The sequence below is a fragment of the Rana temporaria genome, chromosome 1 (genome assembly GCF_905171775.1).
Source record: "Rana temporaria chromosome 1, aRanTem1.1, whole genome shotgun sequence".
In the NCBI taxonomy this organism is placed as follows: domain Eukaryota; kingdom Metazoa; phylum Chordata; class Amphibia; order Anura; family Ranidae; genus Rana; species Rana temporaria.
This window is the reverse complement of record NC_053489.1, coordinates 24643354-24671179: the sequence shown is the minus strand read 5'-3', so window position 1 is coordinate 24671179 and position 27826 is coordinate 24643354. Positions and strand designations below refer to the sequence as shown.

At 47.7% G+C, this 27826-nt stretch overlaps 1 protein-coding gene across 2 annotated transcripts in view; it reads left to right on the top strand.

Annotated features, from left to right (window-relative positions):
• UNC13B (unc-13 homolog B) overlaps nucleotides 1–27826 on the top strand; it is a 580491-nt gene that overhangs the window by 111788 nt on the left and 440877 nt on the right. For both annotated transcript variants that reach the window (XM_040336017.1, XM_040336018.1), the window contains exon 4: nucleotides 14487–14586. In XM_040336017.1, coding sequence (XP_040191951.1) covers nucleotides 14487–14586 — 100 coding nt within the window. The remainder of the gene's footprint in view (nucleotides 1–14486; nucleotides 14587–27826) is intronic.

Sequence of the window (27826 nt, the reverse complement as noted above, 5' to 3'; positions counted from 1 at the left end):
AAGGACATAACGCACGTCGCCGTTCAAAAGGTTACGTCGGTGCGACGTCATTTCGCGCAAAGCACGGCGGGAAATTTCAAATCAGAGCATGCGCAGTACGTTCGGCGTGGGGACGCGCCTAAATTTATATGGTACACGCCCCATTTGAATTAGGCGGGCTTGCGCCGGACGGATATACGCTACGCCGCCGCAAGTTTACAGGCAAGTGCTTTGTGAATCAAGCACTTGTGCTTAAAACTTGCGGCGGTGTAACGTAAATGACATACGTTACGCCGCCGCACTTCTATGTGAATCTGGCCCTATGTAAGTAATTCTAAGTACAGTGCCTTGCAAAAGTATTCACCCCCCTTTGGCATTTTTCGTGTTTTGTTGCCTCGCAACTTGGAATTAACATGGATTGTTTGAGGATTTGCAATTTACAGAACATGCCCACAGCTTTAAAGATTTTTTTTATTTATTGTGAAGGAAACAACAAATAGGACAAAATAACAGAAAAAGTCAATGTGCATAACTACAGTGAGGAAAATAAGTATGTGAACACCCTGCTATTTTGCAAGTTCTCCCACTTGGAAATCATGGAGGGGTCTGAAATTGTCATCGTAGGTGCATGTCCACTGTGAGAGACATAATCCAAAAAAAAAATCCAGAAATCACAATTTATGATTTTTTATCTATTTATTTGTATGATACAGCTGCAAATAAGTATTTGAACACCTGTCTATCAGCTAGAATTCTGACCCTCAAAGACCTGTTAGTCTGCCTTTAAAATGTCCACCTCCACTCCATTTATTATCCTAAATTAGATGCACCTGTTTGAGGTCATTAGCTGCATAAAGACACCTGTCCACCCCATACAATCAGTAAGAATCCAACTACTAACATGGCCAAGACCAAAGAGCTGTCCAAAGACACTAGAGACAAAATTGTACCCCTCCACAAGGCTGGAAAGGGCTACGGGGAAATTGCCAAGCAGCTTGGTGAAAAAAGGTCCACTGTTGGAGCAATCATTAGAAAATGGAAGAAGCTAAACATGACTGTCAATCTCCCTCGGACTGGGGCTCCATGCAAAATCTCACCTCGTGGGGTCTCAATGATCCTAAGAAAGGTGAGAAATCAGCCCAGGACTACACGGGAGCAGCTGGTCAATGACCTGAAAAGAGCTGGGACCACCGTTTCCAAGGTTACTGTTGGTAATACACTAAGACGTCATGGTTTGAAATCATGCATGTATAGTTACCCCTGCTATATGAGGCGTAGCCTATGTTAAGTATGGCCATCGTTCCCGCGTCGAGTTTTGAACATTTTATGTTGTTTGTGTAAGTCGTTTGCGAATAGGGCTGGACGTAAGTTACGTTCACATCGAAAGCAATGATGATTTGCGGCGGAATTTCGAGCATGCGCACTGGGATTTTTTCACGAACGGTGCATGCGCCGTTCGTAAAAAAACGTCAAATACGCGGGGTCACAGTAAATATGCATAAAACACGCCCACATCATCCACATTTGAATTAGGCGGGCTTACGCCAACACAGATACGTTAGGCCGCCGTAACTAAGGACGCAAGTTGTTTTTGAATACAGAACTTGCGCCCTAAATTACGGCGACGTAACGTATCTAAGATACGTTACGCCGGGCGGATAGATAGACCATTCTATCTGAATCTAGCCCAATGTGCATAACTATTCACCCCCCTAAATCAATACTTTGTAGAGCATCTTTTGCGGCTATCACAGCTCCAAATTGCTTTGGATAAGTCTCCTATGAGCTTGCCACATCTTACCACTGGGATTTTTCCCCATTCCTCTTCCTGGCAAAACTGCTCCAGCTCCTTCAAGTTGGATGGTTTGCGCTTGTGAACAGTAATCTTTAAGTCTGACCACAGATTTTCTATTGGATTGAGGTCTGGGCTTTGACTAGGCCATTCCAACACATTTACATGTTTCCCCCTTAAGCCACTCAAGTGTTGCTTTAGTTGTGTGTTTGGGGTCATTGTCCTGCTGGAAGGTGAACCTCCGTCCTAGCCTCAAATCACACACAGAGTGGTACAGGTTTTGCTTAAGAATATCCCTGTATTTAGCACCATCCATCTTTCCCTTAACTCTGACCAGTTTCCCAGTCCCGACTGCTGAAAAACATCCCCACAGCATGATGCTGCCACCGCCATGTTTCACAGTGGGGATGGTGGTGTTTGGGTGATGTGTTGGGTTTGTGCCAGACATAGCGTTTTTTTTGATTGCCAAAAAGCTCAATTTTAGTCTGATCAGACCACAGCACCTTCCTCCATACATTTCGGGAGTCTCAGACCAGAGCACCTTCCTCCATACATTTCGGGAGTCTCAGACCAGAGCACCTTCCTCCATACATTTTGGGAGTCTCCCACATACCTTTTCGCAAACTCAAAACATGCCATTTTGTTTTTTGCTGAAAGTAATGTCTTTCTTCTGGCCACTCTGTCATAAACCCCAACTCTATGGAGCGTACGGCTTATTGTCGCCCTATGTACAGATACTCCAGTCTCTGCTGTGGAACTCTGCAGCTCCTCCAGGGTTACCCTAGGTCTCTGTGCTCCTCTTTGATTAATGCCCTCCTTGCCCGGTCCGTGAGTTTTGGGGTGCTGTCGTCTCTTGGCAGGTTTGCTGTTGTGCCATGTTCTTTCCATTTGGTTATGGTAGATTTGATGGCGCTCCTAGGGATCATCAAAGATTTGGATATTTTTTTATAACCTAACCCTGACTTGTACTTCTCAACAACATTGTCCCTTACTTGTTTGGAGAGTTCCTTCATGGCCGTGTTTGGTTAGTGGTGCCTCTTTCTTAGGTGTTGCAGCCTCTGGGGCCTTTCTTAAAGGTGTGTCTATGTAATGACAGATGATGTGACACTTAGATTGCACACAGGTGGACATCATTTCACTAATTATGTGACTTCTGAAGGTAATTGGTTGCACCAAAGCTCTTTATGGGCTTCATAACAAAGGGGGTGAATACATACGCACATGCCAATTATCATTTTTTTATTTCTGAAAAATAGTTTTATGTATATATTTTTCTAATTTTACTTCACCAACTTAGACTATTGTGTTCTGATCCATCTCATATACCGGTAATTCATATTAAAAAAACATTGAACTAATGGCTGTAATGTAATAAAATTGATAAAAAGCCAAGGGGGTGAATACTTTTGCAAGGCACTGTATGTATGTCTTAATAATAAAAAAAAAAAAAGTATTTTCTATCGCTGCTGTGATCTGACTTCCTGTTAGAGGGTGGCTACGTGCCTTCTGGATGGGTCAAACTGGATGTAGAAATGTAGCCACCTTCTAAATTGCTCCCTAATGTGAAGGACCAATGGATTCCTAGACTATGCATAGAGCAGTGCACATGTCTGCAACTAAAATATAAAATGGAAATTGTAAGTGGACAGTGCACACTGTGTTTTCTCTTAAAGCCCAAATTGGGGGTCTTCATGTGGTCCCTCTTTTATTTTTTATTATGGTACCTTTTTTTGATGTCTATTGGCCTGTTACACAATGCACTGGACCCTCTTCTTCTTCTCCTGGTGGTGGGTGGTCCTGGGTGATGACATGTTGACATCAGCAGTGCTCTCTGCATCCTAATACAATGAGTTCAGGGCGTTAGGGGGCGGAGCCGTGACACCCCACCACACTCATAGGGCTTATTCACACCAGGTCCATTGATCTGCAGTGTAAATGCCAGGGCACATGCAAAACAATTGTTCTCTATGCGTCCTGTACGCACACACCCTCCTTTAGCACTGACAGGTCATCGCTGCCCTTGGTCGTCCCGTCTTTCGCTGCCCTTGGTCGTCCCGTCTTTCGCTGCCCTTGGTCGTCCCGTCTTTCGCTGCCCTTGGTCGTCCCGTCTTTCGCTGCCCTTGGTCGTCCCGTCTTTCGCTGCCCTTGGTCGTCCCGTCTTTCGCTGCCCTTGGTCGTCCCGTCTTTCGCTGCCCTTGGTCGTCCCGACATCTGACCCTCTTTCTGGACAGTGCTGATTGGCCCTGTGTTGATCACATGCACCCTCCCATAAAAAAAACTCTTTGCACATGCTCAGTTTGGTGTGTATTGCTAGAGTGCCTCCAAGGCTCTGTTCTGTGGGACTGTGGAAGAAGGGGAGGGATCAGAGAATACGGGATCAAACAACCTTTCTACACAATGCAGAGGATTAACCCCTTAAGTTCCACAGTGAGTATAGCAAGCATGATTTTACTGTTGTGGGTTTAGTAAAACTTTAATACTGTCGCTGAAGATCACCTCATGCAGCTTTCTGTGATGGGGTGACAACAATGCTGCACGGCTCCTCAATTCAAAGCAGCGTTGTCGCCCTCATATAGGCTGCACTTTCTTGTACTGCAGCAGGATGATAAGACTTTGCATGTGGGGTGTCTGTCACATGTACCTTGTCGTGTTTCCTACTGTAAGCTGCAGTGTCTGGGAGGGGGAGCATGTGAAACAAATGAAGGAATGGGTCACTCTGGATTTTTTTCTTCTTCTGCTTCATATAACTTGATTTTGGACCTGATCTGACCTTGAACGTGGGTCTGATGTGCTTTGTGTGAGCTATGTAGGGCTACTAACGAGTCTCTAGGAAGCGTGGAGTTCAGAAGTTGCATTTATGAACACTCAGGAGTTGGGGAACTGCGCGTGAGCTATGGCAGCTGCCAGGATGGAAGGCGTCAGACTTTGGGGGACCTCTGATCTCTGGAACGCCATTACGAAGTGTAATACTTGGCGTAAGTAGTGTTTAAATAGCGGGACCAGATATAAATCTTTTATAAGCAGTTATAATTGGAAAGCAGTTATAATTGGAAAGAACATTCAGGCTCTTGGGTAGTCCCTACCATGACTGGTACTCCTTGAGGTCCAATTTGTCCGGCTGTAGATCTGGTACTAGTGAACCCGAAGGGGTTAAGATGGAGGATGCCTGGCCTGGATTTCGGGAACGCAGAGATTGCTCAGCTGTCCTGATGATAGATAAATCCCTTCTTGTTTAATAACTAATGAGAGGGGGACAGGAGAAAGACGTATCGCGGATTATTACTACAAACCCAGCGGCAGCAGAACGGGCTGATGGCTATCAGACTTAATAAAAGAAGACGGGAGGCTCTCTGACAGATAAGTGCGATCGGACTGGACTCCGGTCACCAGATGCATACAGAGTGAGCGCCTCGTATCAGTCCCTGGGGAAAAGTTTTTATTAAACTTTTTCATGAGAAATTACTGATGGCCAGGGCAAGATTTGCTGCAATGTGACTTCATATTATAAAGGGAGAAAATAGCCTTGCATCCAGTCTTTAATTCATTTTTTAAACATAATTGTGTTTTTAGAGTACAGCTAGGTATCCTTACTCTATCTTTATAGCTATCTTTATATTATCTTGCTGCCATCATTGTGTAATAAAACTGAAAATGGGAAGGGCTTGTTGTTGAGTTGGACAGTCAGAGCTGTGTTGCATCATACCGGCCTTTCTCAACCTTCTTACCCCAGAGGAACCCTTGCAATCATTCCTGAAACTGCTGTTAAAATTAAATAATCAGTGGTTAGTGAGAAGAATGCCCCTTACATTGGGGGTTAGGGGGAAGAATGCCCCTTACATTAGGGGTCAGTGGGAAGAATGCCCCTTACATTAGGGGTCAGTGAGAATGCCTCATTGATGGTTAGTTGAAAGAATTCCTCTTAAAATGGGGGTCAGTGGGAAGAATGCTCCTTGCGTTGGGGGTCAGTGGGAAGAATGCCCCTTGCGTTGGGGGGCAGTGGGAAGAATGCCCCTTGCGTTGGGGGTCAGTGGGAAGAATGCTCCTTGCGTTGGGGGTCAGTGGGAAGAATGCTCCTTGCGTTGGGGGTCAGTGGGAAGAATGCTCCTTGCGTTGGGGGTCAGTGGGAAGAATGCTCCTTGCGTTGGGGGTCAGTGGGAAGAAAGCTCCTTGCGTTGGGGGTCAGTGTGAAAAATGCCCCTTACATTGGGGGTCAGTTGAAAGAATTCCTTTTAAAATGGCGGTCAGTGGGAAGAAAGCTCCTTGTGTTGGGGGTCGGTGTGAAAAATGCCCCTTACATTGGGGGTCAGTGGGAAGAATGCCCCTTACATTGAGGGTTAGTTGAAAGAATTCCTCTTAAAATGGGGGTCAGTGGGAAGAATGCCTCTTGCATTGGCGGTCAGTGGGAAGAAAGCTCCTTGCGTTGGGGGTCAGTGGAAAGAATGCCTCTTACATTGGTGATCAGTGGAAAGAATGCCCTTTATATTGGGGGTCAGTGAGAAGAATGCTCCTTACATTGGGGCTCAGTGAGAAGAATGTTTCCCTTTTTTATAGAGAGCTAAAACATTCACTGGTATCGTGCAGCTGGCTTAGTCCTAAACTATGAAGGCCTCATCAGATGGGAGGTCCGTCCACTACAGCTTGGGAAATCGCTAACAACTTTTGGAGGAGCCTTGGCTGAGAGTGGCTGCATTTTACACGATCTGTCCAACACTGAACTTGATATCACCAGGTGGTGATTGCGTTTTGTGCTTCTGCTCTTTGATCGGCCAGGCTGAAGCTGAAAACTGTATTCCTTATCTGTAGAGGAGGTAGCTTTTGTAGGGTTGCGCGGGACTGACTCAATTGGTGGTGGGCGGCGGATTGGAAGGGTTCTCTTCCGATGTATTCTGCCCAGCTACAGTTGAGCTCAAAAGTTTGCTTACCCTGGCAGCAATTGTAAAAATTTGGCATTAATCGTGTCAAAAAAAATATATTTTATTTAAGGATAGTGATCACATGAAGCCATTTATTATCGCATTGTTTTTTGGATCCTTTTTAACCACTTGCCGCCCGCCATATAACAAAATGACAGCAGCAAAGTGGTTTCAATATCCTGAGTGGACGTCATATGACGTCTTCTGGATATTGAGCCGCTGCGCGTCCCCGGGGGCGAGCATCACGGCGATCGTTGTTGCAGGGTGTCAGTCTGACACCCCGCAACACCGATCTAGGTAAAGAGTCTCTGACGGAGACTCTTTACCACGTGATCAGCTGTGTCCAATCACTGCTGATCACGATGTAAACAGGAAAAGCCGGTGATCGGCTTTTCCTCACTAGCATCTGTTAGACGCGAGTAGAGGAGAGCCGATCGGCTGCTCATTTGACAGGGGGGGGTTTGTGCTGATCGATTATCAGCGTTGCCCCCCCCCCTGGAATGCCCACACTGGACCACCAGGGATGCCCACCACAGGTATGCCACCTAGACCACCAGGGAGTCCAATCAAAAATTGATGCCCATCAGTGCCCACAATGGGCATCACTGATTGGCAGGCATTATTAGTTGGCACTGATTGGCATCCATTAGTACAACACATTACAGTACATCCATACCACCTATCTGTGCCCATCCGCATCGCCTATCTGTGCCCATCCGCATCGCCTATCTGTGCCCATCCGCATCGCCTATCTGTGCCCATCCGCATCGCCTGTGCCACCTCATCTGTGCCCATCAGTTTTGCCTTATCAGTGCCCATCAGTGCAGTACCATCAGTGCCCATCAGTGAAGGAGAAAACGTACTTATTTACGTTTTGTAACTGAAACAAAAAAAAATTCCCTTAATTTTTGGTCATTTTTATTATTTTTTTTAGCAGAAAATAAAAATCCCAGAGGTGATCAAATACCACCAAAAGAAAGCTCTGTTTGTGGGAACAAAATGATAAAAATTTAGTTTGGGTACAGTGTAGCATGACCGCGCAATTGTCATTCAAAGTGCAACAGCGCTGAAAGCTGAAAATTGGTCTGGGCAGGAGGGTGTATAAGTGCCCGGTATGGAAGTGGTTAAATCCTAATAACAGAAATCACCCGAATGGCCCTGATAAAGTTTACATACCCTGGAATGTTTGGCCTTTTTTACAGACACAGAAGGTGGCACACACCGGTTAAATTGCGATTAAAGGTTAGTTTCTCACATGTGTGGCTTTTTAAGTGTCTGTGTATAACTGATCAATGAGTTTGTTAGCTTGCACATGGATGCCCTAAGCAGGCAAGACACTGAGGCGTTAGAAAAGAACAGTGAAAAGACGTGCGTAATAAGGTAATGAAACTTTACGAAGATGGAAAAGGATATAAAAAGATATCCAAAGCCTTGAATATACAAGTCAGTACTGTTTAATCCCTTATTAAGAAGTGGAAAATTCGAAGCTCTTTTGATACCTTTTAAGCACAACTGTACACTGGAGGGAGGATGGTGGGCCCTTTTTGGGGGCTTGGGCTGCTGCCTCTTGGTTTCAGCCTTGAAGTCTCTTCTGCGTGTACTAGTAGAGGTAGAAAGAGAGAGGCAGCGCTTGATATCCAATGGAATGCCAGTCGAGAGGTGGATATGTAGTTGTTTGAACGTAGTAACACGTGATCAAGCCAACGCGTTTCTGGGAAAAAGCCCCCTCCCCCTTCATAAGGTCTGCTGCTGTTTGTTGAGGGTAAATGGAGAAGGAATCCAAATGAGGGTGTCTGTGCCATCAGGATCGCTACGATCTGTGTTTGCAGCCTCAGCATAGAGCAAATGGTAATTTTTTATTTTTTTTATTTTTTTATGAGCTGTGACGCAAATATGCGCTGCCTTCCAGTCTTATCTAGTTGTCTTCTACACTCTATCACACAGCAGAAAGCTAGAGGCTTGAGGATTATGTCTGGGCTAACATTTTTTTTTTTTGTGATTAAACCAACCTTTGTGTCAGAAACCATGAATCGGACCGAGACAGAAGTACAGTTAAATCACACTTGTTTAACCACTTAAGCCCCGGACCATTATGCAGCTAAAGGACCAGGCCCCTTTTTGCGATTCGGCACTGCGTCGCTTTAACTGACAATTGCGCGGTCGTGCGACGTGGCTCCCAAACAAAATTGGTGTCCTTTTTTCCCCACAAATAGAGCTTTCTTTTGGTGGTATTTGATTACCTCGGCGGTTTTTATTTTTTGCGTTATATACAAAAATAGAGCAACAATTTTTTGAAAAAAATTATTTTTTTTAGTTTTTGCTATAATATCCCCAAAAAAGAAAAAAAAAAATACTCCCCCCCCCCCCTCAGTTTAGGCCAGTGGTTCTCAACCTGGGGGTCAAATGATAATTTGCCAGCGGTCACCGAATCTTGGGCTATTCCTGAAGCCCGCACCTCTCTCGCAGCCTTTTTGCGGCCACCCAGCAGCGCGCTGTCCCTGGAGCCTGTGGCCGCCCTTCTGGGCTGTTCCTGGAGCCCGCGGCAGCCCACTCAGCCTCTTGGCAGGCGCCCATTCAGTTCACAGCATGGCTGGGGGCAGAGACTAGAGGTCAGCTGACTGGTGAGGAATGTGAAGTGGGAGGGGCTGGAGGAGACCCCGTCTCCTGATTTCTGCATAGGTGTCACTGATGCAAGACACAATGAAGCCGGAGACAGTGAGTGTGATTATAGTTGCCATTAAAAGGACTCAGGGAGCGCTAAATGTCTGTTGTTTAGGCGCAACCCACTCTACAAAAATAATTTTACTGTTAGGGGTCCCCACAACTTGGGAAATTTTATCAAGGGGTCACGGCACTAGGAGGTTGAGAACCACTGGTTTAGGCCGATACGTATTCTTCTACATATTTTTGATTAAAAAAATCGCAATGAGCGTTTATTGATTGTTTTTTGCGTAAAATGTATAGCGTCTACCAAATAGGGGATAGTTTTATTGCATTTTTATTAATATTTTTTTTCTAGTAATGGCGGCGATCAGCGATATTTATAGTGACTGCGACATTATGGCGGACACATCAGACACTTTTGACACTATTTTGGGACCATTGTCATTTATACAGCGAACAGTGCTATAAAAATGCACTGGTTACTGTAAAAATGACACTGGCAGTGAAGGGGTTAACCAGGAGTTAAGTGTGTCCTAAGGGAGTGTTCTTACTGTGTGTGGGGGGGGGGGCGTGGCTGTGCGTGTGACGTCACTGATCGTCATTCCCTATGATGGGGAACAGACAATCAGAGACAGCCACACTAGGAAGCACGGGGAGAGGTTTGTTTACACTCACCTCTCCCCGTTCTTCCTCTCTGTGACCCGATCGCGGGACACCCGGTTCAGTCACTGAGAAGAGGACCGGGTCGCGACCGCGCCACCAGGGGCGCGCTTGCGACCCACGGCTGGGATCTTAAAGGGGATGTACATGTACGCCCTTGTGCCCAGCCGTGCCATTTTGTCGAAGTATATCGTCGTGCGGTGGTCCTCAAGTGGTTAATAATAATAATAAAAGGATAAACAGAGTAAACGTTGTCAAAACATAGCCAGAGTTCAGGAACCGGATTGGCTAGTCTGCCAAGCCAAATGTCAGAGAGCCAGAGATAGACGTAGTAGAACAGCAAGCAGGATCTGGAGCCAGAAGGAATAGTCAGCCGAGCAAGTTTTTAACCACTTCAATACCGCACATAGTCATATGACGTCCACAAAGGGGATCTCCCATCCCGGGGTGGACGTCATATGACGTCCTGTACTTTGTGCAGTGATATCTGAATGATACCTTCACCTAGAGGCATCATTCAGATATCGTGTTCCGGCGGCGATCCTGTGCACCATAAGAACGTTCATATCGGCGCTTGATCGTTCTTATAGGCGGCGGAGGGGACTCCCTCCTCCCGCCGCCATCCGGTGCTTCTCCGGGCTCTCCCATGCCATCGGGGGCCCAGAGAAAGAATCGCCCAGCTCCGGATAGGAAGCTTAGAGAAGAATGGTAACCAGATGGTCACCAGTCATCTCTATGACCGTCGGAGGCCCGGACGCGATGTGCTGTCCTGCCAGGGTACCAGAATGTAAACAAAGCCGCAATTGCGGCTAGTAAGCATGAGATCGGTGAATTTTTTTTCACGGTCTCATGCTTTCCAGCCTGGAGGAGAGATGTGGGGTCTTATTGACCCCACATGTCTCCTTAAAGAGGACCTGTCGCACACTATTCCTATTACAAGGGTTGTTGACATTCCTTGTAATAGGAATAAAAGTGATCAGAAAAAAAATAAAGAAAAAAATTTAAAACGCCTTTGTCCCCGGTAGCTCGCGCTCAGAAGCGAACGCACACGTAAGTCCCGCCCACGTATGTAAACGTCGTTCAAACCACATATGTGAGGCATCGCCGCGTGCGTTAGAGCATGTGCAACAATTCTAGCACTAGACCTCCTCTGTAACTCTAAACTGGTAACCTGTACATTTTTTCAAAGTGTCGCCTATGGAGATTTTTAAGTAACAAAGTTTGGCGCCATTTCATGAGTGTGCGCAATTTTAAAGCGTGACGTGTTAGTTATCTATTTACTCGGCGTAACATCATCTTTCATATTTTACAAAAAAATTGGGCTAAATTTACTGTTTTGGTATTTTTTTCATTGATGAAACCATTTTTTTTCCAAAAAAAAGGCGCTTGAAAAATGATTGCGCAAATACTGTGCAAGATAAAAAGTTGCAATGACCGCCATTTTATTCCTTAGGGTGTCTGCTAAAAAAAAATATATAATGTTTGGGGGTTCTGAGTAATTTTCTAGCAAAATAATGATGATTTGTACATGTAGGAGAGAAGTGCCAGAATAGGCCTGGTATGGAGGTGGGTATAAAAGCCCGGTATTGAAGGGGTTAACAGGAACGTGGGAGATAGTCTCTTACATAGTTAGTCAGGTTGAAAAAAGACACAAGTCCATCCAGCATCTCTGTGATGCTGACCGAGGCGAAGGCAGAGAGAAACTGAGCTGGACGGCTTAAGTAGGCAGGACTGATGAGGGATCATCGACAGGTGAGTCACTGTGGAGAGATAGGAGCTGGCAATTGGCCGACAGCGGAGCGGCCAGCTCAGAGAAGGATGGGCTGAGCCCAGCCCTGAGACTTCACAAGATGACTTCCCCTCTTGGTTGTCACCAGAACAAGTGTCCCCTTTGAAAAAGTCAAATTTCTATATTTCCTATTACTTTCTATCCTGATGACAATGGCCACCATGGCCGATAGAGGAAGCGCATCTCCCAGCAGAACACTGAATGTAATGATTAAAAAAAAAAAAAGAATAATAATTCTAACATTTCTCCACTCCATTCATAATTTTCTTTCTTTTTTATTCAGTTTTTTTTAATGTTTTAAATCAGGTTTGTTTTTATCCGAAGAGTTGTTAGCAGAACATTTTAATGTTGGTGTTGGGCTAAGATGCTTTAGGATCATTCTGAAAATAGAAAATTAAAATGTTTTAAAATTCCCAATCCCTTATTTTTTTAAATTTTTTAATAAGTGATCCATGCCACTTCTCAACTCCAGTCCTCAAGGTGCCCCAACGGGTCCTGTTTTCAGGATTTCCCTCCGATGAAATGGCTGTGGTAATTACTAGGGCAGTGAAACTGATTAAGGGCCAGATTCACATAGATCCCGTTTTGGCGTAGTGTAAGCCACTTACACCACGCCACCGCAACTTACTGGAGCAAGTGCCGTATTCTCCAAGCACTTGCTCCGTAATTTGCGGCGGCGTAGTGTAAATGGCCCGGCGTATGGCCGCGTAATTCAAAGGGGGCGGCTTGTATTCAAATTAAGCGCGCCCCCGCGCCGATTGAACTGCGCATTTGCCGTGCTGAAAAATGGCCCAGTGCGCATGCTCCAACTCACGACGGAAAACGACAAGGACGCCGACGTGAGCGCCATTGACGTAAAGTCGTATTCAAGAACGACTTAGTAAAACGACGTAACCGACGGAAAAAGACGACGCGGACCCGACGCCATACTTAACATGGCATACGGCGGACTGGCGTAAGGTTACCCCTCATATAGCAGGGGGAACCTTACGCTTACGTAAACGACGCGTCGCAAATTCGTTCGGGAATCGGCGTATCGGGCTCATTTACATAGTCAAATGAGACCTGAACGTAAACGCCTCCTAGCGGTCAGCGTTGTATTGCATTTAGGATCCGACGGTGTAAGTGACTTACACCAGTCGGATCCTAGCCTAATTCCGGCGTATCTTGTTTTGCGAATACAAAACAATGATACGCCGGCGGGAATTTCGAATTACGCCGGTGTATCTGTAGATACACCGGCGTAACTCTTTTGAGAATCTGGCCCTAAATCACCATGGAAAGCCTGAAAACATGACCTGTTGGGGCGCCTTGAGGACTGGAGTTGAGAAACACTGTTCTATACAATGTAGGCAAATCATGGCTGGTGGGTGGGAAGGCAGGGGATGTACATTTTTTAATTTTTTCCTGAAAACATCACAGCACCCTGCCTCCGTACTTCTCTCAAGAGTCCTCCTGATGCAAGCAGTGGGCTGGCTCTTGGGCAGAGTCATGCAATTTATCAAAATGCCTTGAGGGGTGGGCGTCAGTCTGGAGGAGTGGACAATCCTAGGCAGGCTGTATTTGCGTATTTATGTTCGCTGAACCTCCGTTATTGAAAAAACTGCAACCCAATGACCTGAAAGGGGTGGTGGGCCAGGTTGGGGAGGAAAGTGCTAAATCGGGGCTCGACAAATCCCGGTCACCATCTGGTGGTGAGCCGTTGGTATTACAAGTTATTACCACCAGATGTGTGAGCTGGAGCCATCTGGTGGTGGCCGTTGGTATTACAAGTTAAGCATTACAAGTTAAACAGCAATTCTAATGTAATTTTTCACTATTTTTCACTATTTTCACTGCCATCTTCTTCCCTCTAATTAGAACCCCCAAACATTATATATATTTTTTATCCTAACACCCTAGAGAATAAAATGGGGATTGTTGCAATACTTTCTGTCACGCTGTATTTGCGCAGCGGTCTTACAAGCGCACTTTTTTGGGAAAAAATTTCACTTTTTTTAATTAAATAAGACAACAGTAAAGTTATCCCCATTTTTTTTTATATTATGAAAGATAATGTTACGCCGAGTAAATTGATACCCAGCACGCTTCAAAATTACGTCCGTTCGTTCGTGGAATGGCGACAAACTTTTAGCCTTTAAAATCTCCATAGGCAACGTTTAAAAAATTCTACAGGTTGCATGTTTTGAGTTAGAGGAGGTCTAGGGCTAGAATTATTGCTCTCGCTCTACCAATCGTGGCGATACCTCACATGTGTGGTTTGAACACCGTTTACATATGCGGGCGCTGCTCACGTATGTGTTCGCTTCTGCGCGCAAGCTTGTCGGGACGGGGCGCGTTTTCTGGCTCCTAACTTTTTTAGCTGGCTCCTAGATTCCAAGCAAATTTGTCAAACCCTGTGCTAAATGATGCTGGATGTTCTCCATCCAGGAAATGAGACGGGGGTCCATCTAACCTTCTGCGGCTTCTAGTAAACATTCTCTGGACTCCTTTCTATCCTATCAATATGTCTTTTAAATGAGCCTGGTGTGCAGTCATGTTGCAACAGAAAGGGGTCATCCCCAAACTGTTCCCACAAAGTTGAGAGCATGAAATTGTCCAAAATGCTTGGCTTGTCACTGCCTTGTTCTTTTCTGGGGGTTGTGCTGCCGTTGATTTTGTTAACTTTTACAACCTTCTTCTCTTGTAGATAAATTCAACACGTATGTGACACTGAAAGTGCAAAATGTTAAGAGTACGACGGTGACGGTGAGAGGGGACCAGCCCTGCTGGGAACAGGACTTCATGTTGTAAGTGACATCTTCTACATTGTAACCCATGAGACTTGGACACACAGCTTACAATCTGATGTGTTATCTGCCAAATGTGTGTGTGTGTGTGTGTATATATATTATATATATATAATCTGTAGCTTAGAGGTCCACCTAAGGTCCTAAACCATCCATTCAATTTGTGTCCAAGCAGGTCCTCACACCACATGACTGTTGGTAGATCTTAATGAGATTGTACAATGTGATTTATAGTGTGTGTAAACCAGCCAACATTCGGCCAAATTAAAGGATGTAGGGTTTAGTGACGTAGGGTCTGTGTGGGATTGTGTAGGGTGGAAAGATTGGAGGGTCCTCTCTGTGCTGTCTCCTCTCTGTGCTGTCTCCTCTCTGTGCTGTCTCCTCTGTGCTGTCTCCTCTCTGTGCTGTCTCCTGTCTGTGCTGTCTCTCCTCTGTGCTGTCTCCCCTCTGTGCTGTCTCCCCTCTGTGCTGTCTCCCCTCTGTGCTGTCCCCCCTCCGTGCTGTCCCCCCTCTGTGCTGTCCCCTCTCCGTGCTGTCTCCCCTCTGTGCTGTCCCCTCTCCGTGCTGTCTCCCCTCTGTGCTGTCTCCCCTCTGTGCTGTCTGTGCTGTCTCCCCTCTGTGCTGTCTCCCCTCTGTGCTGTCTCCCCTCTGTGCTGTCTCCCCTCTGTGCGGTCTCCCCCTCCGTGCGTCATCAGTGCTCTCCCCCCTCCACGCTGCTCTCCCCCCTCGATCTGTCAGGATGGAGAGCGGAGGTAGGAGCCACTGAATCCGGCTCCTACTTTTTCCAAATGAACATAACTGAGCATCGTAACCGGTGTTTATGATGCTTCAGTTTATGAATGGAGAGGAGCTTCTCTCCATTCATTTCAGCTGAGGCTGCAGAGAAAGGGACTGGGGAATATGTGTCCTTAGTCCCTTTCTCTGTCTCAAAGGGGAGATGTTAGGGGTCAGTTAAGACCCCTGATATCTCACCAAAGACCCCACAACAGGGCTGATAAAAAAAGAGAAAAAAAATGCAATAGGTCTATGTGTGGACTGAGAGGTGATGTGTAGAGTGGGAGAGGATGGAGGTTTATGTATGGACTGAGAGGTGTTGTGTAGAGTGGGAGAGGATGGAGGTCTATGTATGGACTTCGGGGTGATGTGTAGGGTGGGAGAGGATGGAGGTCTATGTATGGACTTCAGGGTGATGTGTAGGGTGGGAGAGGATGGAGGTCTATGTATGGACTGAGAGGTGATGTGTAGTGGGAGAGAATGGGGGTCTATGTATGGACTGAGAGGTAATGTGTAGGGTAGGAGAGGATGGGGGTCTATGTATGGACTGAGAGGTGATGTGTAGGGTGGGAGAGGATGGAGGTCTATGTATGGACTGAGAGGTGATATGTAGGGTAGGAGGGGATGGAGGTCTATGTATGGACTGAGAGGCGATGTGTAGGGTGGGGGGGATGGAGGTCTATGTATGGACTTCGGGGGGATGTGTAGGGTGGGAAAGGATGAGGTCTATGTGTGGACTTTCGGGGGGATGTGTAGGGTGGGAAGGGATGGAGGTCTATGTATGGACTGAGAGGTAATGTGTAGGGTGGGAGGGGATGGAGGTCTATGTATGGACTGAGAGGTGATGTGTAGGGTGGGAGAGGATGGAGGTCTATGTATGGACTTCGGGGTGATGTGTAGAGTGGGAGAGGATATAGATCTTTGTGTGGACTGAGATGTGATGTGTAGGGTGGGAGAGGATGGAGGTCTATGTATGGACTTCGGGGGGATGTGTAGAGTGGGAGAGGATGGAGGTCTATGTATGGACTGAGAGGTGATGTGTAGGGTAGGAGAGGATGAAGGTCTATGTGTGGACTTCGGGGCGATGTGTAGAGTGGGAGAGGATGGGGGTCTATGTATGGACTGAGAGGTGATGGGTGGGGGGGATGGAGGTCTATGTATGGACTGAGAGGTGATGTGTAGGGTGGGAGGGATGGAGGTCTATGTATGGACTGAGAGGTGGTGTAGGGTGGGGGGGATGGAGGTCTATGTATGGACTGAGAGGTGATGTGTAGGGTGGGGGGGATGGAGGTCTATGTATGGACTGAGAGGTGGTGTAGGGTGGGGGGGATGGAGGTCTATGTATGGAATTCGGGGGGGATGTGTAGAGTGGGAGAGGATGGGGGTCTGTGTATGGACTGAGAGGCGATGGGTGGGGGAGGGGATGGAGGTCTATGTATGGACTTCGAGGGGATGTGTAGGGTAGGAGAGGATGGAGGTCTATGTATGGACTTCGGGGGGATGTGTAGGGTAGGAGAGGATGGAGGTCTATGTATGGACTTCGGGGGGATGTGTAGGGTAGGAGAGGATGGAGGTCTATGTATGGCCTGAGAGGCGATGGGTGGGGGGGATGGAGGTCTTTGTATGGACTGAGAGGCGATGTGTAGGGTGGGAGAGGATGGAGGTCTATGTATGGACTGAGAGGTGATGTGTAGGGTGGGAGAGGATGGAGGTCTATGTATGGACTGAGAGGTGATGTGTAGGGTGGGAGAGGATGGAGGTCTATGTATGGACTGAGAGGCGATGGGTGGGGTGGAGGTCTATGTATGGACTGAGAGGCGATGGGTGGGGGGGGGGGTGGAGGTCTATGTATGGACTGAGAGGTGATGTTGTAGGGGGGGGGGATGGAGGTCTATGTATGGACTGAGAGGTGGTGTAGGGTGGGTGGGGATGGGGGTCTATGTATGGACTGAGAGGCGATGGGTGGGGTGGGGGGGATGGAGGTCTATGTATGGACTGAGAGGCGATGGGTGGGGTGGGGGGGATGGAGGTCTATGTATGGACTGAGAGGCGATGGGTGGGGTGGGGGGGTGAAGGTCTATGTATGGACTGAGAGGCGATGGGTGGGGTGGGGGGGTGGAGGTCTATGTATGGACTGAGAGGCGATGGGTGGGGGAGGGAATGGAGGTCTATGTATGGACTGAGAGGCGATGGGTGGGGGGGATGGAGGACGTCTATGTATGGACAGAGGCGATGGGTGGGGGGGGGGATGGAGGTCTATGTATGGACTTCGAGGGGATGTGTAGGGTGGGGGGGATGGGGGTCTATGTATGGACTGAGAGGAGATGGGTGGGGTGGGGGGGATGGAGGTCTATGTATGGACTGAGAGGCGATGGGTGGGGGGGATGGAGGTCTATGTATGGACTGAGAGGTAATGTGTAGGGTAGGAGAGGATGGAGGTCTATGTATGGACTGAGAGGCGATAGGGTGGGGGGGTGGAGGTCTATGTATGGACTGAGAGGCGATGGGTGGGGGGGGTGGAGGTCTATGTATGGACTGAGAGGTGATGTGAGGGTGGGGGGGATGGGGGTCTATGTATGGACTGAGAGGTGGTGTAGGGGGGGGGATGGGGGTCTATGTATGGACTGAGAGGTGAGGGGTGGGGGGGGGGATGGGGGTCGATGTGACTGAGGCGATGGGGGGTGTGGGGGGAGGGGATCTAGAGGACTGATGGGTGGGGGGGGGGGGATGGAGGTCTATGTATGGACTGAGAGGCGATGGGTGGGGTGGGGGGTGGAGGTCTATGTATGGACTGAGAGGCGATGGGTGGGGTGGGGGGGGTGGAGGTCTATGTATGGACTGAGAGGCGATGGGTGGGGGAGGGAATGGAGGTCTATGTATGGACTGAGAGGCGATGGGTGGGGGGGGGGGGGGGGGGGTCTATGTATGGACTGAGAGGCGATGGGTGGGGGGGGATGGAGGTCTATGTATGGACTGAGAGGCGATGGGTGGGGGGGGGTGGAGGTCTATGTATGGACTGAGAGGTGATGTGTAGGGTGGGAGGGATGGGGGTCTATGTATGGACTGAGAGGAGATGGGTGGGGTGGGGGGGATGGAGGTCTATGTATGGACTGAGAGGCGATGGGTGGGGGGGATGGAGGTCTATGTATGGACTGAGAGGTAATGTGTAGGGTAGGAGAGGATGGAGGTCTATGTATGGACTGAGAGGCGATGAGTGGGGTGGGGGGGATGGAGGTCTATGTATGGACTGAGAGGCGATGAGTGGGGTGGGGAGGATGGAGGTCTGTGTGTGGACTGAGAGGCGATGGGTGGGGGGGATGGGGGTCTATGTATGGACTTCGGGGGGATGTGTAGGGTGGGAGGGGATGGAGGTCTATGTATGGACTTCGGGGGGATGTGTAGGGTGGGGGGGGGTGGAGGTCTATGTATGGACTGAGAGGGGATGGGTGGGGGGGATGGAGGTCTATGTATGGACTGAGAGGTAATGTGTAGGGTGGGAGAGGATGGAGGTCTATGTATGGACTGAGAGGCGATGGGTGGGGGGGATGGAGGTCTATGTATGGACTGAGAGGCGATGGGTGGGGTGGGGGGGATGGAGGTCTATGTATGGACTGAGAGGAGATGGGTGGGGGGGATGGAGGTCTATGTATGGACTGAGAGGTAATGTGTAGGGTGGGAGGGGATGGAGGTCTATGTATGGACTGAGAGGCGATAGGTGGGGGGGTGGAGGTCTATGTATGGACTTAGAGGCGATATGTAGGGTGGGAGGGGATGGAGGTCTATGTATGGACTGAGAGCGATGGGTGGGGTGGGGGGGATGGAGGTCTATGTATGGACTGAGAGGCGATGGGTGGGGGGGATGGAGGTCTATGTATGGACTGAGAGGCGATGTGGGGTGGGGGGGATGGAGGTCTATGTATGGACTGAGAGGCGATGGGTGGGGGGGATGGAGGTCTATGTATGGACTGAGAGGCGATGTGGGGTGGGGGGATGGAGGTCTATGTATGGACTGAGAGGAGATGGTGGGGGGGATGGAGGTCTATGTATGGACTGAGAGGTAATGTGTAGGGTGGGAGAGGATGGAGGTCTATGTATGGACTGAGAGGTGATGGGTGGGGTGGAGGTCTATGTATGGACTGAGAGGCGATGGGTGGGGGGGATGGAGGTCTATGTATGGACTGAGAGGCGATGGGTGGGGTGGGGGGGATGGAGGTCTATGTATGGACTGAGAGGCGATGGGTGGGGTGGGGGGGATGGAGGTCTATGTATGGACTGAGAGGCGATGTGTAGGGTGGGAGGGGATGGAGGTCTATGTGTGGACTTCGGGGGGATGTGTAGAGTGGGAGAGGATGGAGGTCTATGTATGGACTGAGAGGTGATGTGTAGGGTAGGAGAGGATGGAGGTCTATGTGTGGACTTCAGGGGGATGTGTAGAGTGTGTATGGACTGAGAAGCGATGCACCTCTGTGTAGGGTGGAAAGACGTTGGTTCTGTAATCAGGAAGCTCCGGCACGAAGTCTTGGCATACTCTATTATGTAAACCCTTTAGGGCACGATGTTGCTGGTTCTCTTCCTGGATACCAGGCTCATTGTTTTTGTAAATGGCATTCTCCAGTTGCGTGACTGTGTTGGCCATCTCATTGTTTGTACTCTGGCAATGACTTCACCGGAGTGGCTGGCATCCTTCATATTTACACATGACGTCAGCGAGGATTACGCCAGGCTTGTAAACACACCGTCCTATGATTGTATTGGCAGCTCTCCTGTCACTCGTCATCTGGAAGCTCCAGTATATACACTGATCTGCCAAAATAAAATGACCACTGACAGGTAACGTAAATGCCATTGAATCTTGTTACAATGGCACCTGAATGTGGGATCTATTAGGCAAGTGAACATGTTGTCCCTGAAGTTGATGTGTTAAAAGCAGAAAAAAATATGCAAGTGTAAGTATTCGAGTGACTTTGACAAAGGCCGAATGATAATAGGAAGGGTCAGAGCAACTCCAGAAGTGCAGCTCTTGTGGGAGGCCAAGGCTCATTGATGGAGGTGTGGCTTGAAGGCCAGCCTGTGTAGTCCGATCCAATAGAAGAGATACTTGAGCTCAGATTGCTCAAAAAGTGAATGCTGGTTCTGATAGGTGTCAAAACACACAGAGCAACGCAGTTTGTTGTGTATGGGGCTGTTTAGCCGAAGGCCAGTCAGGTTGCCCATACTGACCCGTGTCCACAGCCAAAAGTGCCTACAATGGGCACGTGGGCATCAGAACTGGACCACGGAGCAATGGAAGAGGGTAGTCGGTCTGGTCTGATTAATTCAAAAATGGTTTGAGGAACACGACGAGTTCAAGGTTGACTCCAGATCTCGATCCAATCGGCATTGCAAGGCTCAGTCAGAGGCATGATGGGACTTGTAGTTCTGCAACAGCCGGAGGGCAACCAGTTTGAGACCCCTGACTTAACCACAGTTGCCGACCGCCGCATTACTTTTTACGTTGACAGAATGGCACGGCTGCCACAAATGGCCGTATACCAAAGGCCAGGGTTGTCGGGAAGAGGCCCTGTCCTTATCAACATGGGGACAGGGTGCTTTGGGGTGGGGGTGCCGCAGGGCGCCCCCCTGCCCCAGAGCATCCAACCCACCCATGTTGAGGGCATGCGGCTTTTACGACTCAGGAGGGGGGCGCTCGTTTGTCCACACTCCTTTCCTGACCGGCCGGGCAGCGTGCTTGGATACGTCTGGTATGGATTTTGGGTGTAGGGGGATCTCCTTACAATCCTTACCAGACCTAAGGGCCTGGTATGCCCCTGGGGGGGAAACCATGCCGTTTTTTTATTTAAAATTTGGCGTGGCGTTCCCCCTCATGATTCATACCAAACGCCGCGGCTAGAATTGGCGGGAATCCAAGTCGGATCCCCGTCGCTTCTATGACACGCTCGCTGGAATGTGCTTTTCCTATTCCAGCGTGTGCGAGATGTCGGCACCATGTCGGTGACAGGTACTGTATATACGCCCCCTTAAATTTGCCGGCCGCGTAGTCGCGCGCCTCCAGCGGCATGCTCGCGACCCTGTCTCAAGCTCTGTGACCGCGGGACCCGTGGACTCTATGCCCACCGATCTGGTCACGGAGCACAACATCTTCCCGTTCTTCCCCTGACGTGTCACGCTGATTGTCTGTTCCCTGTCATCGGCAACATCGATCAGTGACGTGTCACGGAAAGCCACGCCCCCTAACAGTTAGAAGCACTCCCTAGGTCACACTTAAACCCTTCTGCGCGCCTTACAGGTTAACCCCTTCACTGCCAGTGTAAGTTTTACAGTAATCGGTGCATTTTTATCGCTGTAAAAATGACACTGGTCCCAAAATGGTGTCAGATGTGTCTGATATAAAGTCGCAGTCACGATAGAAATCGCAGATCGCTGCCATTACTAGTAAAAAAATAAAATAAAAAAATAATAATAAAAATGCCATAAAACTACCCCCTATTTTGTAGACGCTAGAACTTTTGTGCAAACCAATCAATAAACGTTTATTGCGATTTTTGATAAAAAAAGAATATATATATATGTAGAAGAATACATATCGGCCTAAACTGATGGAATTTTTTTTTATTTTTTTTATATTTTTGGGGGATTTTTATTACAGCAAAAATGAAAAAATATTGGGTTTTTGTTCTCAAAATTGTCGCTCTTTTTTGTACAATCTAATCTCTCGCACCCTGCAGATGTCTAATAATACATTTTTGAATTACTGGTGCGAGTTGAATTACTGGTGCGGGATAACTTTTGATGTTTAAGGGTAGTCTGCCATCTTGTGGTTCTTTCCGAGAATGCACATGCTGCTCATTCTGTGAATTGAAAGCACGGTACACTCAAACGCTTTTGTTTTACTGTAGTTGCATTTGTGCTCATAAGTTTACATACCCTGGCAGAATTTTTTTTCTTGGCCATTTTTCAGAGAATATAAATGATAACACAAACACTTTTTTCTTTCACTCATGGTTAGTGTTTGGCTGAAGCCATTTATTATCAATCAACTGTGTTTACTCTTTTTTTTTTATAATAATGACAACAGAAACTACCCAAATGACCCTGATCAAAAGTTTACATACCCCAGTTCCTAATACCGTGACAGCTTGAAGTCTTCTGTGGTAATTGTGGATGAGGCTCTTTATCTTCTCAGATGGTAAAGCTGCCCATTCCTCTTGGCCAGGGCTCTCCAAACTTTCTAAACAAAGGGCCTGTCTTTCAGACTTTAGGGGGGCTGGACTTTGGCCAGGGGGAGTACAAAATGTCCCAGCATCAATAAGAGTAAACAATACCCCATCATTAGTATTAATTGGAGGAATTTTGCCCCATGATTGGTGTTATTGGGAGGAATAGTGCCCCGTTGTTGGTGTCCTTGGTAGGAATTGGGCCCTATCGTTGATGTCCTTGGTAGAAATTGGGCCCTATCATTGTTATTGGTAGGAATTGGGCCCTATGATTGTTGTTATTGGTAGGAATTGGGCCCTATGATTGTTGTTATTGGTAGGAATTGGGCCCTATCGATGATGTGCTTGGTAGGAATTGGACCCTATCGTTGATGTCATTGGTAGGAATTGGGCCCTATCGTTGATGTCCTTGGTAGGAATTGGACCCTATCGTTGATGTCCTTGGTAGGAATTGGGCCCCATCGTTGATGTGCTTGGTAGGAATTGGGCCCTATCGTTGATGTCCTTGGTAGGAATTGGGCCCTATCGTTGATGTCCTTGGTAGGAATTGGGCCCTATCGTTGATGTCCTTGGTAGGAATTGTGCCCCATCGTTGATGTCATTGGTAGGAATTGGGCCCTATCGCTGATGTCCTTGGTAGGAATTGGGCCCTATCGTTGATGTCCTTGGTAGGAATTGGGCCCTATCGTTGATGTCCTTGGTAGGAATTGGGCCCGATCGTTGATGTCCTTGGTAGGAATTGGGCCCTATCGTTGATGTCCTTGGTAGGAATTGGGCCCTATCGTTGATGTCCTTGGTAGGAATTGGGCCCTATCGTTGATGTCCTTGGTAGGAATTGGGCCCTATCGTTGATGTCCTTGGTAGGAATTGGGCCCTATCGTTGATGTCCTTGGTAGGAATTGGGCCCTATCGTTGATGTCCTTGGTAGGAATTGGGCCCTATTGTTGTCATTGGTAGGAATTGTAACCCATCGTTGATGTCATTAGTAGAAATTGTGCCCCAACATTGGTGTCATTGGGCCCCATTGTTGTGCCCCATCGTTGATGTCATTGGTAAGAATTGTGCCCCATTGTTGATGTCATCGGTAGAAATTGTGCCCCATCATTAGTGTCATTGGGACCCCATTGTTGGTGTCATTGGTAGGAATTGTGGCCCATCGTTGGTGTCTTTGGGAGCTGTACCCTTCATTGGTGTCAGTGAATAAAATAGTGCCCCAAGGGCCGGATAAAAGCAAGCAAAGGGCCACAGTTTGGAGGCCACTGCTCTTGGCAAAAATCCTCCAGTTCCTGTAAATTCTTGGTCTGTCTCGCATGAACGGCACGTTTTGAGATCTCCCCAGAGGGGCTCAATGATATTGAGGTCAGGAGACCGAGATGGCCACTCCAGAACCCTCACTTTATTCTGCTGTAGCCAATGACGGGTGATCCCACCATCTTCTGCGGCTACTACGAAGACTCGTGCCCTTCATCCCGGAAAAAGACACCGAAGTAGTGGTAGGTACAATAATCGACTCCAGGCTCGACTATGCCAACTCCCTTTACCTCAGTCTCCCAAAATACCAGGTCGCTCGTCTACAAGTCGTCCAGAACATGGCGGCACGACTGGTAACAGGAAAAAATCACTGGGAATCAATTACTCCGTCCCTGAGGTCCCTCCATTGGCTGGCCGTAAAGGACCGAGTCACATTCAAGGCCCTCTGCTTGACGCACAAATGTGTACAAGGAACCGCCCCCCAATATCTATGCGAGAGAATAAAACGCCACAACCCCAATCGCGTTCTTCGGTCCACTAACCAAAATCTACTACAAATCCCCAAGGCCTGCTACAAGACCAAAGGAGAACGAAGATTTGCAGACTGTGGAACGCGTTGCCAACCAATATCCGAACGGAAGAGAATCGCCAGGCCTTTAGGAAAAAACTCGAGACCCATCTTTTCTGAAGGCTAAATAGAAGAAAAGGCATACAAAGTGCCTTGAGGCGATTCAGTTCGCATTTGTAGCGCTATATAAGTTATTCACTCACTCACTTGGCCTTGTGTTTTGGATCATTGTCATGTTGGAATGGTACGTCCCATGCGCAGCTTCCTGGCTGATGAATGAAATGTTCCTCCAGTATTTTTTGATAACATTCTGCATTCATCTTGCCAACAATTTGGACCAAATTTCCTGTGCCTTTGTAGCTCACACATCCTCAAAAAATCAAGCGACCCACCTCCGTGTTTCACAGTAGGGATGGTGTACCTTTCATCATAGGCCTTGTTGTCTCCTCTCCAAATGTAGGGCCAGATTCACATAGAGATACGACGGCGTATCTCCTAAAACACCGTCGTATCTCTGAGTTCCGTCGGTCGTATCTATGCGACTGATTCATAGAATCAGTTACGCATAGATATGCCTAAGATCCAACAGGTGTAACTGTGTTACACTGTCGGATCTTGGGCTGCAATTCCAGGCCGGCCGCTAGGTGGCGTTTCGGTTTATTTACGCGACGAATATGCAAATGAGGAGATACGCCGATTCAGAAACGATCGACCGCCCGACGCTTTTTTTTTACGTCGTTTGCGTTCGGCTTTTTCTGGCGCATAGTTACCCCTGGGTCTATGAGGCGCAGCCAATGTTAAGTATGGCCGTCGTTCCAGCGACGAAATTTGAATTTTTTACGTTGTTTGCGTAAGTCGTTCGCGCATACCGATGGACGTAATTTACGTAAATGTCGAAACCAATGACGTCCTTGCGACGTCATTTGGAGCAATGCACGCTGGGAAAATTTCCGGACGGCGCCTGATTTGAATAGTACACTCTCCCTAGGCGCGGAATTTGAATTCCGCCGGGGGATTTACGATACGCCGCCGCAAGTTTTGAGGTAAATGTTTTGTGAACTGCCCACTTGCCTCAAAAACTTGCGGCGGCGGATCTTAAATCAGATAGGTTACACGGATCTAAAGATCCGCTAACCTATGTGAATCTGGCCCGTAGTGTTTATGGTTGTGGCCAAAATGCTCAATTTTGGTCTTATCGCTCCAGATGACTTTGTGGCTGAAGGTTTGAGGCTTGTCTCTGTGCTGTTTGGCGTATTCTGAGCCGGATACTTTGTGGTATTTGTGTAGTAATGGCTTTCTTCTGGCGACACGACATATTTATCCCTTTCCTGTTTTATACAGTTCAGCTACCTTTTCCTGCAGATCCTTTGACAATTCTTTTGCTTCCCCCATGACTCAGAATCCAGAAACGTCAGTGCAGCACTGGATGAAAGATGCAAGGGTCTGTCAGGAGTCCAGAAACTCATTGACCTTTTGTACACACACACCAATTACAAACAAACTGATCACAGGTGAGGATGGTTACCTTTAACCACTTCCTTACTGGGCACTTAAACCCCCTTCCTGCCCAGACCAATTATCGGCTTTCAGCGCTGATGAATTTTGAATGACAATTGCGCCGTCATGCAACACTGTACCCAAATTATATTTTTATCCTTTTTTTCCCACAAATAGAGCTTTCTTTTGGTGGTATTTAATCGCCTCTGTGTTTTTTTATTTTTTGCGCTATAAATTAAAAAAGACAGAAAATTTTGAAAACAAAACCACGATTTTTTTTTACTTTTTGCTGTAATAATATCCCAATTTTATTTTAATTTCTTTTTTTTTTCTCAGTTTAGGTCGATCTGTATTCTTCTACATATTTTTGGTTAAAAACATCGCAATAAGCGTATATTAATTGGTTTGCGCAAAAGTTATAGGGCCAGATTCAGGTACAATTACGTTGCCCAGCGGCGGCGTAACGTATCCCATTTACATTACACCGCCGCAGGTTTACAGCGTAAGTGCCTGATTCATAAAGCACTTACCTGTAAACTTGCGGCGGTGTAATGTAAATCCGCTCGGCGCAAGCCCGCCTAATTCAAATGGGGCGGGCACCATTTAAATTAAGCGCGTTCCCGCGCCTAGCGTACTGCGCATGCTCCGTCCGTCAAATTACCCGACGTGCATTGCGCTAAATGACGTCGCAAGGACGTCATTGGTTTCGACGTTAACGTAAATGGCGTCCAGCGCCATTCACGGACGACTTACGCAAACGACGTCATATTTAAAATTTCGACACGGGAACGACGGCCATACTTAACATTGTTAGACCACCTAGGGCTCAGCCCTAACTTTACGACGCGTATCACTACGGAAACGACGTAAATTTAGATCGACGGGCTTCGTGGACGTTCGTGAATCGCCGTAACTAGTCATTTGCATATTCTACGCCGACCGCAATGGCCTCACCACCTAGCGGCCGGCCTAGTTTTGCAGCCTAAGATCCGACGGTGTAACAGTTACGCCTGTCGGATCTTAGGGCTATCTATGCGTAACTGATTCTATGAATCAGTCGCATAGATACGACAATCGTATCAGGAGATACGCCGTTGTATCTCTTCTGTGAATCTGGCCCATAGCGCCTACAAAATAGGGGATAGATTTATGACATTTTTTTTTTCTAGTAATGGCGGCAATCTGCGATTTTTGTCAAACCTGCGATATTGCGGCGGACACTGATGACACAATAACTGCAAAACGCGTAGAAGCTATCGGCATATACACGGAGTGGAAGTGCGTCGCACGTTAAGATTGGCTGTCGAAGCGCAGGGCAATAGAAGCGTGAAACGCAAGCCGCTCGAGGAGCAAAAAACGAATGCTGGTGAGCGGCTATAACGCTCGACACTGCCAAGGGAACTCGGTGCCGGCCAAAGGCACTTTTCTTGTAAGTGTACCACTGTTTTTTATTATTTTTATTAAAAATCCTTTTGACATGCTACACCATGATGAGCCCCTTGTTTTTGAGACATTAGGGAATCCGTTGAGGGAGAGGGAGGAGGAGGACAAATCCAGTGACTATCAAAAAAGCAATAATTTGGGGCCTTTTATTGTGCAGGGTCTGGTGAGTGTTCAATCTAGCAGTTGGTGATGGTGGCACGTGTTTATCGGGTGGAAGAAACAGTTGCACCTTTTAACCACTTAAGACCCGGACCTTTAGGCAGGTAAAGGACCTGGCCAGTTTTTGCGATTCAGCACTGCGTGGCTTTAACTGACAATTGCGCCGTCGTGCGACGTGGCTCCCAAAACAAAATTGGCGTCCTTTTTTTCCCACAAATAGAGCTTTCTTTTGGTGGTATTTGATCACCTCTGCGGTTTTTATTTTTTGCGCTATAAACAAAAATAGAGCGACAATTTTGAAAAAAATGCAATGTTTTTTACTTTTTGCTATAAT